This window comes from Stegostoma tigrinum, chromosome 4 (assembly GCF_030684315.1).
Source record: "Stegostoma tigrinum isolate sSteTig4 chromosome 4, sSteTig4.hap1, whole genome shotgun sequence".
Classification (NCBI taxonomy): Eukaryota; Metazoa; Chordata; class Chondrichthyes; order Orectolobiformes; family Stegostomatidae; genus Stegostoma; species Stegostoma tigrinum.
Window position 1 is genome coordinate 92565108 of NC_081357.1, and position 17016 is coordinate 92582123.

The 17016-nt window shown below is 41.7% G+C and overlaps 2 protein-coding genes across 3 annotated transcripts in view; both read left to right on the forward strand.

The window, feature by feature from the left end:
- Nucleotides 1–17016, forward strand: part of dst (dystonin) — a 528150-nt gene that overhangs the window by 238675 nt on the left and 272459 nt on the right. For both annotated transcript variants that reach the window (XM_048530258.2, XM_048530256.2), the window contains 4 exons: nt 267–429; nt 885–968; nt 3222–3329; nt 4820–4918. In XM_048530258.2, the coding sequence (XP_048386215.2) occupies nt 267–429; nt 885–968; nt 3222–3329; nt 4820–4918 (454 nt within the window). The remainder of the gene's footprint in view (nt 1–266; nt 430–884; nt 969–3221; nt 3330–4819; nt 4919–17016) is intronic.
- On the forward strand, nt 8374–10169 carry LOC132209551 (uncharacterized). Its single transcript, XM_059645532.1, has one exon. The coding sequence runs from the start codon at nt 8550–8552 to the stop codon at nt 9294–9296; it is 747 nt and encodes a 248-aa protein (XP_059501515.1). The 5' UTR covers nt 8374–8549; the 3' UTR covers nt 9297–10169.

The following is a 17016-nucleotide window of genomic DNA, read 5'->3' on the forward strand; positions in this document are numbered from 1 at the left end:
GCAAGATAATTTCTGGAAAGAAATTGCTTAAAATTTCCAGGTCCAGTGGGATTAGCAGAGATTTTACAGTACAGAAATCATGAAATGGGGGAGGCATCCTGAAGAAGAAAAGAAAACTCCCTTTTAAATATGGTACATAATCAATATAAGAACGGAAATCTATTGCAACTCAACTTGAATTGAGCTGAGAGAGGACTAGGATGCAGTAACAGAGAAGAAACCAAGTCTGTAGTCAAATGTTAGAAAGCTATCCTTTCTACTTTCAGGCTGCATGAGCTTCAGAGCATCAGCATATCCCTGAACTGGTACAGAGACTGTTATAAAGACCTTGATCAGTGGATTCAAGAAATGGAAACAACGCAACAAAAGATGCAGGAACGTCAGCCGGAAGATATCCGTGCCCTTGCTGATGAGCTCAACCAACAAAAGGTAGCTCGCTTGCTGCTGATAGTCATGGTATGCGTTCTAAAATGGTAGACTGAGAGTAGTGCGGATCTTGCACCTGCTCCTGAGATTGCCGGCTTATGTCTAGATTTACTTCTAAATTTCTTACAGTTTCAGTAGTAGAAGTTGTTTCATTCATTTTTGATTTTTCTTATAGTTCCAAAACAAAATGTGCATGATATTATTTTCAAATGGAGTTGTGTTAACAGAATGTTTGGAAAGGCTAACATATATCTTGCTCTATAATGTGAGCTGACCAAATTTGGAGGTGGTTTTAGTTACAATTGTAAACGTCAGAATGTCAAATTGTGTAAACTAATTTATTAAAAGGCTCATCAGCGTAGAATATACAGAAGATATTTCTGAAGTAACAGTTCCAGAAAATTGAAAACAAGTTCAAGAGTGCAACGAGTTTCAATTATCCTTCATTTTTATTTTAGGTTTTGGCCTCAGAAGTTGAGATGAAACAAAGCAGAATGGACGAATGTCAGAAATACTCTGACGAGTATTCCTCTGCTGTAAAGGTAAGGTGGGAAATCAAATTAAACTTGGATGAAGCAATTGCATTTAATTTGAAATAGTTTTTAAGTTTTATTTAAATATTGTGTTTTTTTGATAGATCAATAATTAGAGGAATTTGATTTTAGGTCATTCAGTAAAGAACCCAATGGGAGATGAGAAGAATTTTTTATTTCAGCAGAGAGTTAAGGTGATCTGGAAGAGAAAGATCAGGGAAAGCAGATTCATTTTCAAACAGAATTTGAATAAAAGACAAGGAATGGATAAATTTACAGGTATATAAGAAAAAATCAGGGAGAGGAGAATGAATTGGATAGCTTCAGCAAACAGCTGGGGAACGCACATTGGACTGAGTGGTCTCTTTCTGTCATATCAGTTTATAATACTACAATTCCCAACTTGTTCAAGTCTGGATGTGGACTGTTCCAAAGTATTTCTAGGTACAATTTAATCAACAATAGAAATTTGACATACAGGCTCAGATTTATAGAATTCTCACTGGTGAATGCTGGCAAGTAAACTCATGCTAAATATTGGTCATATACAGGCTTACACAGATGTCACCTGGAAATGGTGTTGATTTATGTGCACCGGAGCTTATGAAGGATATTTGGTCTTGAAGCAACCTGCAGAGTAACCGGAATGAATTCAGAATGGGTGTGGAGTTGGTGGGGAGGTGTTGTGGGCGTTAGCTAGGCAGCAGGAGAAGTTACCAAAAAAATGAGAACAGATTGCATAGACTTGACTTACATTCAACTTGGTATGAAAGGATGAACTGACAGAAGTAGTTAAAATGTTGAAAAGATTTGCTACAGTCGATTTAGTATGACTATTTCTTTTCGGTAGTAGAATCCAGAACAGGGAGTCATAATCTTGAAATTTGAGGTTGAATGCTCAAAAATGAAATCAGGAAGCACTTCTTCAGACACAATGAGAATTGGGACATTCTGTCCCCCAAACACTGTGGATTTCTGAATCTATAGTGATCAAGGAACTTGGTATAATAATGAGATGAATAATTTTCGTATGGAATGGCATTTCCATCACTGAATATCTCACTTCCAACATCCTGATGGTTACCATTCCTCTGAAACTGAACTGGACTAGCTGGAAAAGTAAGTACTATGGCTACAAGAGCAGCACAGATGCTGTGAAACCTGTCAAGGTCTATTCCTTGTTGTTCTGGGAAAGTGGTGGTGAGCCACCACCTTGAACCACTGCATTACATCTGGTATTGGTACACTCTCAGTGCTGTTCAGGATATTCAGCGGCACTTAAGGAATGGTGATGTATTTCCAAATTAAGATATTGTGGAGCTTGGAGGGGAACTTGCACGTGGCAGTGTTCCCATGCATCTGCTGCTCTGGTCCTTCCAGGTAGTAGAAGGTGCTAGCAAAGGAGCAGCAGCACAAATCAGGAAAGTAATGGAGTCCTGTCTGTTTGCCCGGATGAATGCAGCTCTAGGACCATCCAGGACAAAGCAGACTGCATGATTGGCACCTCATCTTCAACATTTGCTCCCTCCACCACCAATGCACAGTGGCAGCAATGTGAGGCATCTATAAGATGCACTGCAGTAACTTGCTGCTGCTCCTTTGCTAGCACCTTCTACTACCTAGAAGGACCAGAGCTGCAGATACATGGGAACACTGCCATGTGCAAGTTCCCCTCCAAGCTCCACAATATCTTAATTTGGAAATACATCACCATTCCTCAACTGCCGCTGGGTCAAAATCCTGAACAGCACTGTGAGTGTACCAATACCAGATGTAATGCAGTGATTCAAGGTGATGGCTCACCACCACTTCCCAAAACAACAAGGAGTGGACAACAAATGCTGGCCTGGCTTGTGACCCCCATGTTACGTGAAAAAAGATCGAATAAAAAAAAATCAAAATGTGGAGCAGATAAGAATGATTTAAATAGGTGGTACAGGTCAACTCTTGACCGTGATGTTCACTTAGTGCTACAGCTGGAAATATCAACCTGGATTCTGTACTCAGGTGTCTTTTATGCAACGTTAACCTCAAATCTTTGACTCCAAGTTAAAGTGCTACCAACTGATTTGACGTTGGTATCCGTTGAATATTAAAATAACATTGCTGTTCAATGTTTAGTTTCTTTTACAATTGATGGAGGCTTCGTAGAACCATGAAGCATGATCAGTGATACTAATGTCCATTATCTGTATCTTGTTGATGGTGCTTTCAATAAGCCTCTCATTTTTTGTTGATCAGTTCTATTTCTTCCCCTCACAGGAGTATGAGCTTCAGCTGATGACCTACAAAGCCATGGTCGACTCCCAGCAGAAGTCACCAGTCAAACGGCGAAGAATGCAGAGCTCTTCAGATGTCATTGTACAAGAGGTGGAAAGTGTTAATTTTCTAAAGATAACTAAATGTGAAGATTGTTCAAATTTCCTCTTCCTGGAGGAGAGAGAATTAAAGGGCATAAAAAGAGGAAATATTGGAAATGCTCAGCAGATCTGGCAGGATAGAAGCAGTGTTGATTTTTTTTGAGTTGAAGGTGATTCTTCAGACCTTGGGTAGAAGGTTAAGGAGACATTGAACAGAGGTACTTAAAATGATAATGGATGTGTTGATCACCAAAGGAGAACCTGATTCTGTGTCAGGAAGGCCTGTGACCAGAGGACAGAATTTTACTGTAATTGCAGTAAAACCAGAGGACACCTTACAAATGTTTTTCTAACTAGATAGTTTATAAGATCAGAATGCACTGCCCTGTGAAAGAATGCTGAAAACAGATTCAGTTTTAAGCAGCTAATGTGAATATGATTTTTCTTGGGGAATAAAAACTTGCAGAGCTGCAGAGAAAGAGCGCAGGACTTGGACTAATTGGATAGGCATCGTCACAGGCATTTTGGAGAGATTGGTCCTGTTTCCCCCTATATAAAGAAATATTGAAGGCAGATGAGCAGATGCATTTCAGAGTTAAAGATCTTGGGTGGAAGTTTATGTTGCAGCTAACAAGGCAGTGATCTTGGAAGGATTTTGTTATTTATGGTTCAATAACTTAGAACAAAAGTGTTTCTGAGAAGAGTAATGTCAGTGTAACGTCCTTAGTACTATCAGTTCATTCTGTAGTAATGCTATCACGTTGGAAATGGCTATGGCTAACCTGAATTAAAATGTGGTGTTTAGTAAAAATGATGATTTTGCTTAATTTATAAGTTTACCATGCAATGATAGTGTGTGGAGGGTTTCACAGCAATTAAAAATACATTGATAATCATTATCAGTAACAGTTACGTATATTAAATTACAAAGTTTACATCTATTGTGATGAATATTACTAATGATAATCACACAGAATCATAGCTGCCAATAATTACACATGACAGAGTTAAAATGAGTTATGCTGACTTTACTGCCTCACAATTATGCAGCTGTTGCATTTTGCCACTTTTTAAAAATATCCATTGCTAACCCTGGCAATGTGAAATTCCACATGTTTCTGTCTTAGATCATCCAATATAATAGATGTCGGTTCAAACAAGGACAGTTTCCACACACCTTATAAGGCCTTCGTGTGACTGATTTGCTAGACAATGTGTTATCACATACCTGTACAGTTGCTATCTTGAGGGATTTAATAGAGAGGAGGACTGTCACCAAGATGAGGAGGGCATGTCAGTGGATGGTTATCAGCTAAAATCTCTCTTTCTGGTAAACAGAACTAACTTTATCAGCCATCTCACAGAAACTGATGTGGCAGGCAAAAGCCGGAGAATCTGACCAAATATACATCTATCTGGAATACTCGGTGCAGAATGGAATTTAAAAAGCTGAATCTTGTACTGACCTTGGCTGTGCTCATTTTTGTGCTTCTTCTGTAGTTTATGGACCTCCGTACACGTTACACAGCCTTGGTGACATTGATGACCCAATACGTGAAGTTTGCAAGTGATGCTTTAAAAAGATCAGAGGAGGAAGAGGTAAGAACTGCAATAAATTAGTGTCCTAGGAAAGTTCTTCAAAATCATTAAAATGCAAGGTATTTCTAGAATTGGGTGTCATAGGATTGAGTTTAAGGTAGTGGTGCGCTCAAGCCTTTTATACAGTCAATGTGTTGTACCAGGGTCTGATTGGGAGATCAGATGCATTAACATTAGGGTTAAATGTCTGCTTAGTTGCTGAGAGAGATTCCAGGACTTTGGCCATGGTGGTGGGAGGATGAGGGGTAAAATGGAGCAGAAGTTGTCACCAAGGCAACTCTTGAATGGGTGACAGCAGCCTGCTTGAGAGGAGCATTGGCTCAGGGCAAGGGACTGGGAGTTGTCGATTTGATTTTTCCTTCTCCTTGGCTAGAAAAGATGCAGGCCCTGCAGGGAGATAACTGTGAGCTCCTCAGAGAGGATGTCCACAGAAAGGGGTGAGATTATTTCACCTGAGATATTAGGAACCGCAGATACTGGAGAATCTGAGATGACAAAGTGTAGAGCTGGATGAACACATCAGGCCAAGAAGCATCAGAGGACCAGGAAAGTTGATGTTTCATGCCTAGCCCCTTTTTCAGAAATCTGAAGAAGGGTCTAGGCCTGAAACATCAGCCTTCCTGGTCATCTTGTCATCTCAGGTTATTTTGCCTGATGTGCAGAAGGAAAGAAGTGAAGATGTTAGAAAGAGAATGCACAAGTTAGTCCACACATGTGAAAAGATGGTGCAATCCTTTGTCAGAATTGTAAGGTAAGTTAGTTACAAAGATTGGGATGGGGTGCAAGGAATTACTCAACAGTCTGCGAGAGGAAGTGAATAAAGAATATAGTTATTAATGTTTCTATGGTGCCTCCAAGCTCAGGCTGTCCCAAAGAACTTAGAACCAATGGATATTTCTGAAAGATAATCACTGTTGTAAAAAAAATACCCGAAGACCCCACAAACAGCATCAATAAGATAATCTTATATCAGAGATAATGGGAACTGCAGATGCTGGAGAATCCGAGACAGCAAAGTGTGGAGCAGGATGAACACAGCAGGCCAAGCAGCATCTTAGGAGCACAAAAGCTGACATTTTGGGCTGAGGCCCTTCATCAGAAAAGGGGGATGGGGAGAGGGTTCTCTGATACAATTTTAACCTCACTGCGAAGCCTCTTCCAGGGATGCCTAACCTGAAGAAGTTACCCTCTGGGCAAACCTCAGGGGATCTCCACCTTCAATCCACCTCCCCCTCCCTCCCTATTTATTTCAGAACCCTCTCCCCATCCCCCTTTTCTGATGGGTCTAGGCCCGAAACGTCAGCTTTTGTGCTCCTAAAATGCTGCTTGGCCTGCTGTGTTCATCCAGCTCCACACTTTGTTATCTCAATCAGATAATCTATTCTTGTGATATTAAATGAGGTAGAAACGTTGACTAGGACACCTGCTGCAGTTGTATCTGCAAGATCATTGGAGTTCTATTGGGCTTCATAAATGCAGAATTTTATGGGACACGGGTTCAGATTAGTGACAAGTAAAGTTTAGGGATTAGGATGAGGAAGTTATTTATATTAATAGCAACGATTATATGGAGCACTGTTATACATAGTGATGGATATGAAATAATTCCATTAAAAAATTAAACGTAACAGCGACAGCATATGGATGGGGTTTGTGGGTGATGTAGCGGGGTTAATTAGTTAGCAATTAATTAATTAGTTAGGAATTAGCGTGTTCACAAATTCGTCAGTTGTAATCTGTGTATGGATTGTTTGTTTGTTTGTTTTTTACTGGTGTGTTGCTGCCACCTGCTGTCATTACTGGTGTTAATTGCCTGTCTAAATCACCTCGCTTCAAATATTGGTGGTGGTGCTTCAGTTAATGGCCGGTGTTTCCTGTCGCAGGGAAGTGGAGAGTTTTGCATAGAATATTTGATTGTGCTATGATGGTTCACAATGTGAACTGGTGCTACTTCACGGTTTGCCACTGTGGGATGGCATTTGTTTGCAATTACTGCTGGCACCCTGAAACAAATCTGACCAATTTCTATCCTTTTTGGTAATGCAGGGCTGGAACAGGCCTGTTATGCATCAGTCATTGCATTCAGTTTAAGGTTTTGTTCAGCCATTTGGCAAAATCTTTGATATGTAAAAAGTACCACTAATTTGGTGCTTGAAAAGACTAGCAGTAATGGTAAGGAATTGCTGTCAGCTTTTACTGACTCTTTGCTGTTCCTATAATACAACCTCATGCACCTACTACTCTTTGTTTCTCCGATCTCATATTAAACATTGAGAAATACATTTGCCATTGCAAATAAAAGCAACATGTACTGTGTGCAGTCTGGAAAGCAGTACTTAAATCCACAATACTGCATCTTAAAATGGGTAATGTGAGTCAAACAGAGGTTTGGTGGGTGGTGTCTATGCATGCCCTGTTCAGAAATTACTGACCTTATGTTTTCAGGTTCGCCTCTGATTTATGAAAAATTACAGGTTTGAATAAATCCAATCCATCAGGCTTGACTCCAAATTGTTTCTATTTTGTTTTATTTATATTTGTTAATCTCTTCAATGCCAACTTGTTGGGATTATATTTCAATTGATAATAGGTGGTCATTCCCAATTATTGTGAACCTCAAAAATGATTACTATTACTGGGCCAAAACCTTGTAATTTCCTTCTAGCACTGAGGGTATACTGACACTACATGGCCTTCAACAGTTCAAAAGTGCAGCTCATCACCGTCTTCCCTAGGACATTTGGAACAGGGAAATGAATGCTGGCCCAGCCACTGAAGCCTGCATCCTGTGCAAGGTTAGAATAAAATTAGACTGGCTTAGATTGCTCTAAAGAGTACCAGCTTCAATTTAGTGGGCTGAATAGCCTCCCATTTTTCTATCAATTTCTAATTCTGCATCAATGTTCAAGATGACCACTTCCCCTAAATTTGTAGACCCCATGTTGGCAGTGAAAGGTTAAGTGATCTGTGTTGATGCTGGAGTTGATTTTGGTTTTGCTTCCACGATTGGAGAATCAGTTTTTGATTTTCTGGAATCACCAAGGAGTTGCTCCTTCAAATCAGTCAATGAACCTGTTCCGTCTTCTGTCTGGCTGGACTGCGATAAATCTCAAGGGCCCTCCCAGCCTGTCTCTTCGCCAAACTTATTTTCTTTCAGAAAAATCAATGCCATCACTTGTATAAAGAGTGGAGTACTAATGCCGACCTGTACCCATTACTGTAGAGTTCATTTGAAGATATGAAGGACTCACTGGTGATAAATGTTGTTCAGCCTGCAAGAGTAGGAGGCAGGCCAGCAGCTCTATTGGGGAATGAAGGAAGTGGATTAGCAACAGGCTGTTCAAGAATCTGCCCAGAAATGTGTGCAGAGTCTTTGCACATCCAGGGCGAGGGAAGACAAGACCAGCAGTTGAACAGTGCTGGTGCATAGAAAGATGACAAAGCTGAGGGTCAGTCAATGGCCTTGAAGGAATGTGTCCTCCGTGAGAGAATATCAATTGATATACCTGATGGACATGATTGGGAGAATGCACATGGAACTGAACCAGAAAGACTGTAGCCTCTAGTCAGAAATCCCAGCTTTGCAAAGGAAGCTGCTGAGAAAGTGAGGAGAACAGGGAATGACAAGAAGATGTCACGAGGTGACGAGGAAAGAGGGAGAAAACCATTAGCTGCTTTCGGGACTGTGCAGTTCCTGGGCGGCACATTCTTTGCTCAAGGGGAAGAAGGACAAGCTGAAGAGTTTAGAAGTCAGCTCCAGTCCAGTGCAGTAGGCTGCTGTGGCTCTGAGGTCGGTCTTGAAACAGCTGATGAAGACATTGATGAATCATTCCCAAATATACGAGGATTTTACAGACTGGAGATGGGAAATGTCAGTACTAAAAACCTGAACAGCCGTGAGGACGTCGTAGATAGTGGCTCTGAATTGGTGAAGAGTAAGGATTTGTTTCCCCATTATGTATGTCTAGAACATGCTACTCATGGAGAGGACCTAACTGCGAATGTTAGGGGAGAACCAAGGCTTAAAACTAAACACAGTGCTTCAACTAAACAAGTAACCCTGCCCCAAGACGAATGTAAGAAACAAGAGGAGCATACTCTTCAGATGCCACAGAATGAGATTAGACGGCAAACTGTAGACTGTAGCCGCAATAAGACAGATGCACATCTCCTTGGTTTCCGTTCCATTCCTGTAAAATTGCTGGAGGGAGTTCAGACCAGTTTCACACCAACGGCGGTCACTGGAAGGTCAGAAACTTTGGAAAAGGAAACTTTTTCCTCGAGGGCTTTGGCTAATGAGCTGAAAAGATGCAATCCAGCTGCTGAGGAGAAGGCCAGTGCACTGCCCAGTGGGACTCTACATGTTCAGAGAAGATAACAGACACAGTCTTCAGATGGAGCAGATTGGAGCTCCTCAGCAGAACGAAAGGCCACAAGACAGCATGGAGGAGGATTTATCACATGTGCAGGTGTTGTCCATAAATAAGGGGCTAACAGTTGAGAAATGTTTGAAGAAAAATCGGAGTTACGTTCACCACTTGTGAACAAACCAGTGTGGCCAGGAAAGTCTGACCAAGTGTCATTTGAACAAAGCCCCAAACAGGGAGCAGAAGTGAGAAAGCAGAGCAGTTCAGCTGAAAAAATGGTGAAGAGTCTCATTACCATGGAGGGAACCACAAGGACATTAGCAGATGAAGAGCCCATTTCATTGACCCCAGGTGCTCAAAGGACTGATCGAGCTAGCTCCTTTCCCAAACTTGCAGCCATGGAACTGTTACAAAGACATGTGTTATTGGAAGTCAAGCATGTCGATCAACTAATACCTCTCAACGAACATGTTGGTAACAAATGGGCCAATACTGATAAAAACTGTGAAGAATTGGGAGATCCACATGTTGAGATTGACATGTTTGGAACCTTGAAAACTCGAGAACATGTGAATCCAATGAAGGGAAACTCTTCCACAGTGAAACTTCAAGGAACGGGTTTCTCCGACATTAAACATGATGTAATTTCAGCAGTATATTGCCATGGATTTGAGACTGGCAGACCATCACTCACACTAGATAGTGAGAGTGAGAAAGAAAGTCCTGAAGCCAGTATGCCAATTTGGAAATGCAAGAATAGTAAGTGTGAACAGAATAAATCCAGTGACTCTGCAATTGAAATAAACCTTGATGGCCAGTCAGTTTACAATGAAAATAACAAGTGGGCTGTCAAAGATTCTGAACTTAATGCAGAGATAACTGAAGAAGACCAATTTTATTCCAGTGAAGTAAATTTCATCAGAAAACCTCATGGATGTTTGGGAAAGAAACGTGACACTGGCAGGATTCTGTCAAGATGGGAATGCTCACATTAACAAGGGGAAACTGCAGGACAAACATGCCAACAACATCACTTATGAACCGGCAAAGGTGGGCGAGGTGAAGATTGCTCCATCCGTTATCACTCGTAATAATGGCATGGCCACACTGTTTGAAGAAAATGCTGATGTAAAAGTGATAGAGGTGGATACAGACGGGCCAACCATCTCCAACCATTATAAAACTAAGCCAGTGGGCCTCCAGCAGCAGCTGACCACAAACCCAGTGCATCCTGTTGAAGCCCACCAAAGCCCAGGAATGCAGGGAGCTCCTGATGAGATGGACCAGGAGGAAGACACAGTTGGATTCAAAATAGATAATCTGAGAAATAGGAGAGGGCCAATGGAGTCAAGTGTCGAAGTAGATATGTGTTGGAAAGCGAATGAGAATATCCAGGAGAGGGTGTTTGGAGATCCGGAATTGTTGAACTGGCAGAAGGTAGAAGAAACTTGTGAAGTGAAGCAAAGGCTGAAAAATAGGGCTGGATCCAATGTTGAAAGTGGGATCTTCCCAAGACAATCTGAAAAGGTACACAAGCTTGTTACTGAAATCTGTTTAATCTATGAAAGACAATCCAAAACGTTGTTTCAGAGTCTTTAAGATTGAATTTTAAAGGTAGGTTTCATTACTTATGAATTATTATACACAGTGTGTGTTTGCATAACTGAGTACAGTGTGATCAAATAGCTAATCACTACAGCAACGTCCACTGACACAATGCTATGTTGACCTCTTGGTGTTTAGCACACTAGGCAATCAGTGTGCTACAGGGTCGCATATAAACCAGCAGCAGTTAGTGGGCTGCTGACTGCTATTAAAGCTATTAGACCCTGAGGGAGTAGAAACGGCAAGGGACAGACTGCCTTAAATAATAAAATGTGAGGCTGGATGAACACAGCAGGCCCAGCAGCATCTCAGGAGCACAAAAGCTTAGACTGCCTTAAATGCAGGCTTGTGAAGACAAACTGGAAATTCATCCATGAAGGGTGGCCCATACAGGTAGAGAGGAACATCCAGGTAGTAAAGATAATATTTCATATATGCTGTCTTGTGCCTGAAGTGGATGCAGCGTTTATCAGGAGTTCCCTTCATTTCCAAAGACTCTGGGGAGTCTTCAGTCTTGGCCACAGTGAGTGAGTGGGCTGAAAGTGTTTCAGATACATAGCTTCCGCTGTGTAGTGTTACACTGAATCATGTGTGAGTATGATAAACCAAATGGATGGGTGCAAGGACACAAAAAACTTCAATTGATTTTGTAAGCAAATGTTAGATATCTAATTATGACATAATAAAATTTCTCACTGTCATGTTCACAAGGAGTAGAAAGTATCTTATAATATTGTTGAGGCAAATGGAGAGATCTAACCACAATTCAGATTTAAGATCACAGTGCTGATGCTGCATATCTAGGTTGTAACTTTTTTGGTGACAAATTCAGGTAAGAATTGCTTGTAGACTTACTATAAAAGTTGTTCCACACTCAAACAATTTTATAGATCCCTTACAATTCTTGTATACGAGCAATGTATCATGTTGTCACTCAGTCAAATTTCTGGAATTCCCTCTCAAACAGCGCTGTGGGTGTACCTACACTAGAAGGTTCAAGAAGGCAGCTCACCATCATCAGCTTGAGAGAAAATAAATATTGGCCTAACCAGTGATGCCACATCCTGAGAACGAATAAAAAGCATAATACCTAACCTGGGTTGTGCACAGTTTCTATAAAGAGTGTACTGCATATCAAGTTGAATGAGTTATTTTGCTTGAATAAATTTTTACATTTACTTGCTTTTCAAAACTGACCAAATCCTTTTCATGCATTTTCTCTTCCTGGTGGAGGATCTTCTCATTGTTTGACACTAACAAAACACTCATTTTGTGGCTTTAGCAAAAGGTGATGGAGTATAGCTGAACTGACATTGTTGCCTTGTCTGTATTATGCCAGTTTACTAAGAGCACTTCTGTAAGGGTGCAAAATTTTCTGGCTTTACAAATAAGAAATACATGAAATTCTAAATAGTATTGAACACCCTAATGAATCTCACTCAGCACTTGATTTTGTTTGTAGAAGAGAAGGTTTCCTGAAACGTACACCAACATAGGTGGTTCCAGTCAGCAGCAATTTCTGACTGCCCTCCGTGACGAGAACTGGATCTTAACACAGAAGGTCAACGCTCTGTTGGTGGAGTTGAGTGAGACTAAAGGGACAAAACAGCAACTTGAGAACAGGGTGACCCACTTACAGGAAGAATTTGAGAACGAACAGAAGAGGCATTGTGAACTCGTCAACAAAACAAGCCTCAGCAAGAAGAATTCTGACTTGGAGGGGAGCCAGTACAAGGGAGAGTTAGAGAAGATTTTGCAGGAGAAAGCCAGCTTAGAACAGGAATTGGAACACTTGAAGCAGCTGACTCTCCAAGCTGAGATCCCAGCTGGAGCAAAGTTCCACAAGTCAGCGAGACGGCTTTACGAGAACCCTTTAACAAGGTGGCGGTCAGAAGGAAACCTGCTTGTACAGGGGGAACAGAATGAAACCAACCCAATGGAACAAAACATGCACTTCTCAGAACAGGCCTCCCCTGAGTTGATTGCTGCTGCCAGTGATGTTGAACAGGTCACTGACTTGGAAACCGTGCAGCAGGTAACGAGAATAAAGAACATTGTGGACCAGATGTATATTTATATCAGAGACTTTTACTGTGAGCTCAGAGCAGGAACAGCACTGGTGGACCAAACAGATGAATCAGAGAAAATGAAGAAATTGACTTCTGAATTTTGCCAGATTAGTGACCGAACTTGTAAGAATTTGCAAGGGTTACGGTTTGAGATGAGGTCTCTGGAAAAGAACATGGGTGCAGTAGAACTCAAAGCTTCCTCACACTGGATAGAGTTGAGCAACTTAAGACTCAAACTTGATAAAGCCCAAATGGAACTGAAACAGATGCGCAAGGAAGAGGAGGATTATCAGCAGAAGTTTTCACACTTGGAAGATGAGTTGAAGGACAGCCAATGCAGGAGTGAGAGCTTCAGGCTGAAAGCTGAGGAACTTTCCCAGGACTGTAGGAATGCTCAGACCCGAGTTCAGCGTTTGGAAGAGGAGATTGAGGTACTCCAGCAGGACCGGAGCCTTGCCGAGCAAAGGGCTTCGACCCACAAGGGAGTGGCTGATGATTTACTCGAGAAACTCAAAGTAGCAGAGGGGAAGAAGAATCGTGAAGAGAAAAAGTGGGCGGAGAAATGCAAAGAGCTGGAGGACGAGTTGGCTGACAGCCAACGCATATCAAGGGAGCTCGAGCTCAAGATGCATGAGCTTACCCTGACCTGCAATAGTGCTGACAATGTTAAGAGGAACTTAAAGGCTGAATGCAACTACCTTCAAAATGAGAAAGCATTAGTTGAGGAAAGGGCAGAGTTTCAGAAACGGGAAACTAACTTGTTGAAAGAGACATTGAGAAAAGTCGAAAAGGCTTTGGAAAAGAAGGTTAATATCGAGGTCATGTATCAGCAGACAGTTAAGAAACTGGAAGATGAATTAACACAGCACAAACAGACAACAAGGGAATTGACACTAAAGGTTGATGATCTGATGTCTGCAAAGCAAAGAGTAGATATGATTCTGAGCAACGTGAAGTCTGAACTAGAGTCTGTGATGACAGAGAAGAGGGTGGCAGAGCAAAGAGGCGATGCTCAGAGAGCGCAGGTGGATTGCTTGAGTGAGCAGCTTAAGAAAATGCAGGAGCAGCTGATTCAGAGATCAAGGGAAGAACAGGAGCAAGAGCTCAGGACTCGGAAACTGCAGGAGGAGGTAGACTGCGGCCAACATGCAATGGATGACCTAAAACTTCAGCTAGCTGAGTTGACAGAGGCTAACCTTGCAGCTACAAGAACGATCAGTGAACTGCAAGCGCAGATCTCTGCTGCTAAATTGGAGAAGGTTGTCCTGGAAGATGAGGTCAGAATTCAATATTTGCAGATGCAGGAATTTGGCAACAAACTGGACCAAGCACAGCGGCAGATGCGGCAGGACAGTAACTGGAGCACAGAGCTGGACAGCAGGGTCAAACAATCCAATTGGGTGGCAGAGGATTTACTCAGGCAAGCGAGGGGCCAGCACCATCTGGAATGGCGTAAAGCAATGAACCAGAAGAGGGTAGTCTTGGAGGAAAACTATTACTTACCCGGAGGTGTGAGGCCAATGACTTCTTTAATTGAAGTGGAGTTTTCAGAGAGTGAGCCACGTAGTCGGCAATCTGTCCTGACCACCCCACACACCGCTTTACTGGGGACATCTGTGCAAAATACAGCAAGACTGACGGAAACAAAATACATTCAGAGTAAACAGCTGGAGGCTGATGAAGGAAGGCAAAATGTTAGACCATTAAGGAGCTTGAAGCAGCCATTGGAGGTACATTTTGGACAAAAGCTGGTTTGAGAAAAACTTTTTCCTTGGGGAGCTTTGTGGTGAGCAGCTTTCCGACACACCGTCAGTAGTGGACCAGATTCTCATGAGATTGGGCTGTGTAAATACATGGATTTCCTAGTTGGCTAGTTGGGCTCTGTGCTGGAAACATATATTAAAAACATCAGCTACTTACAATTCAGTTTCTAGATTAATTATTGATTTTAACGCCAGAATATGGTTCAGATTTTTGCATTAGGCCCAATTCTATTATGTTTCAAAACATAACACTTGCCAGGATTGCCCAAGCATCTAACCAACATTATTTCCTTCACAATTTAATTTCTAAATGTTCTCGCCCTCCGCTACACACCCCAACACAGCCATTATTTACTTGCATTCTCCATGTCCACAGCTCATTTATGTATGGGTGATTGTCACCTCACTGTCTGCTGGGTTGCCAACAATGAGTTGATGTATTCTTGGAGGGTCCATCACACGACCTGTCCTCACGCTCTAGGCATTGGTCAGTCAGCACATTGATCCTTGTGATGTACAGCCTCCCTACACCAATTGGAGCAAAGAGACTCATTATCCAATTACTGTCAATCTTACAGCTTTTCCTTCTGTTTTCAATATTTTTTATACATGGTAAACAGAGCTGTTCCAAGAACATTACAAGAAAAGCCACTGTCTTTTTTTTAATGTTGGTGTGATTTTCTCCACACCCCATTCCAGAATTGCACACTGCAGTTTATTAGAGATTGATCTTCAACTTCTGGAAATTCCACCCTAATCCTGGAGCATTGGCAACTCAATATGTCCCTTTTAGCTTGTGTTGCATTTCTACATCTTTATCACTGCCAAAGCGGTCTCTTGAATTCTCAAGTCTTTTCTGTCCCTTTTTAAGTCAACTAGCAGCTTCGAATTGAAAAGGCCCATGACCTGAACATGGCACCCATCGCTAGGATACTCCTCATCCCAACCTGGAATGTAAATGCAAAACCAGTGTTCCTAAGTTCATCTCCATGTACTATTCACCTGTTCCGATTTTGTTAACCTTCACTTCTTTTAAATTTTTGACCTCATATTGCAAGTAAAGCTTGCCTTCTTTTTTCCTCTTCTCAAGCCTTGATTCTTCTTTAAATCCAACTCTGGTTGTCATTCTTTTCCAAAACCCTCAAAGTGGCATAACTCCTTACCTCCATCCTCTTGCCTTCCATTCATGTTTCTAGATACTTCCAGATATTTTCTTAACTTGTTCAGCATGTTTTTACATACCTTTGAAGCAGGTAGGATGTGAAGCCAGTCTTCTTGGCTCAAGGATAGGGATACTATTGTGGCTCAGGGATAGGGATATTACTGTGGCTCCACACCTTCCCCCATCAATAATTGTAAAACAAGATCCGGATCCACAACATTCCATAGCTCTCAGTTTTCCTGTGTTACGCTGGAAATTCTCTCCTATTTGGCGTGAGCTAAGAGGACAGGAAGAGAAACAAGCGTGGTCACCTTGTTTGTATTACTTTCCATTACAGATCCTGGATCAGCACTGTCCTGTTCCCCGACCATCCCGCCATCACTGCTGTGTAGAAAGAATTGAATATTGTAACCCCAGATCAATTTGGAAAAAAAGTTAGAGTTTCATCAAATGGTTGCAAGAAAAATATTCTCTAATGTCATCATGCATATTAAGATCAATCTGGAAACACAGTGGCCAGAAAAAGAAATGGGCGCTTGGACACGTAGTTAAACACCACCACCTTCCCCACTCCACAGTACAGTTGAACACTACCGAATAAACATGTATTATAGAATCCCTTCAGTACAGATAGAGGCCTATTGGGCTTATTGGGCCTCCAAAGGCCATCCCACTCAGAACCCTCCCCAATGCCCCACCCTATCCCCATAACCCAAGGCTTCCCATGCTAACCCACCTAACCTACAAATCCCTGGACATTACAGGGAAATTTGGCATGGCCAATACACCTAACCTGCACATAGTTGGACTGTGGAAAGAAACCAGAATACCCAGAAGAAGCCTCCAGACATTAGTTTTAATGTAAAAACTGTTGTCATGGCTCTGTAAGATCAATCATCATTAGAAAGAAAACTCATGTTACTAGTATGTGGTGTAAGTTGAGAATGCTGTAAATTGCTAAATTCCTAGTTTAGTAAATTTGGTAACTTTTAAAATAACTTTGTAGAATACAGAAGAAATATAATAACTTTCTACTTGCAGCATCTCCTGTGCACAGTTTATCCTGTTTTCCAAAACTCCTCTCTGCCACTGCTTTGGTCCTCATGACTTCAGTGGACCTTTACACTCACTG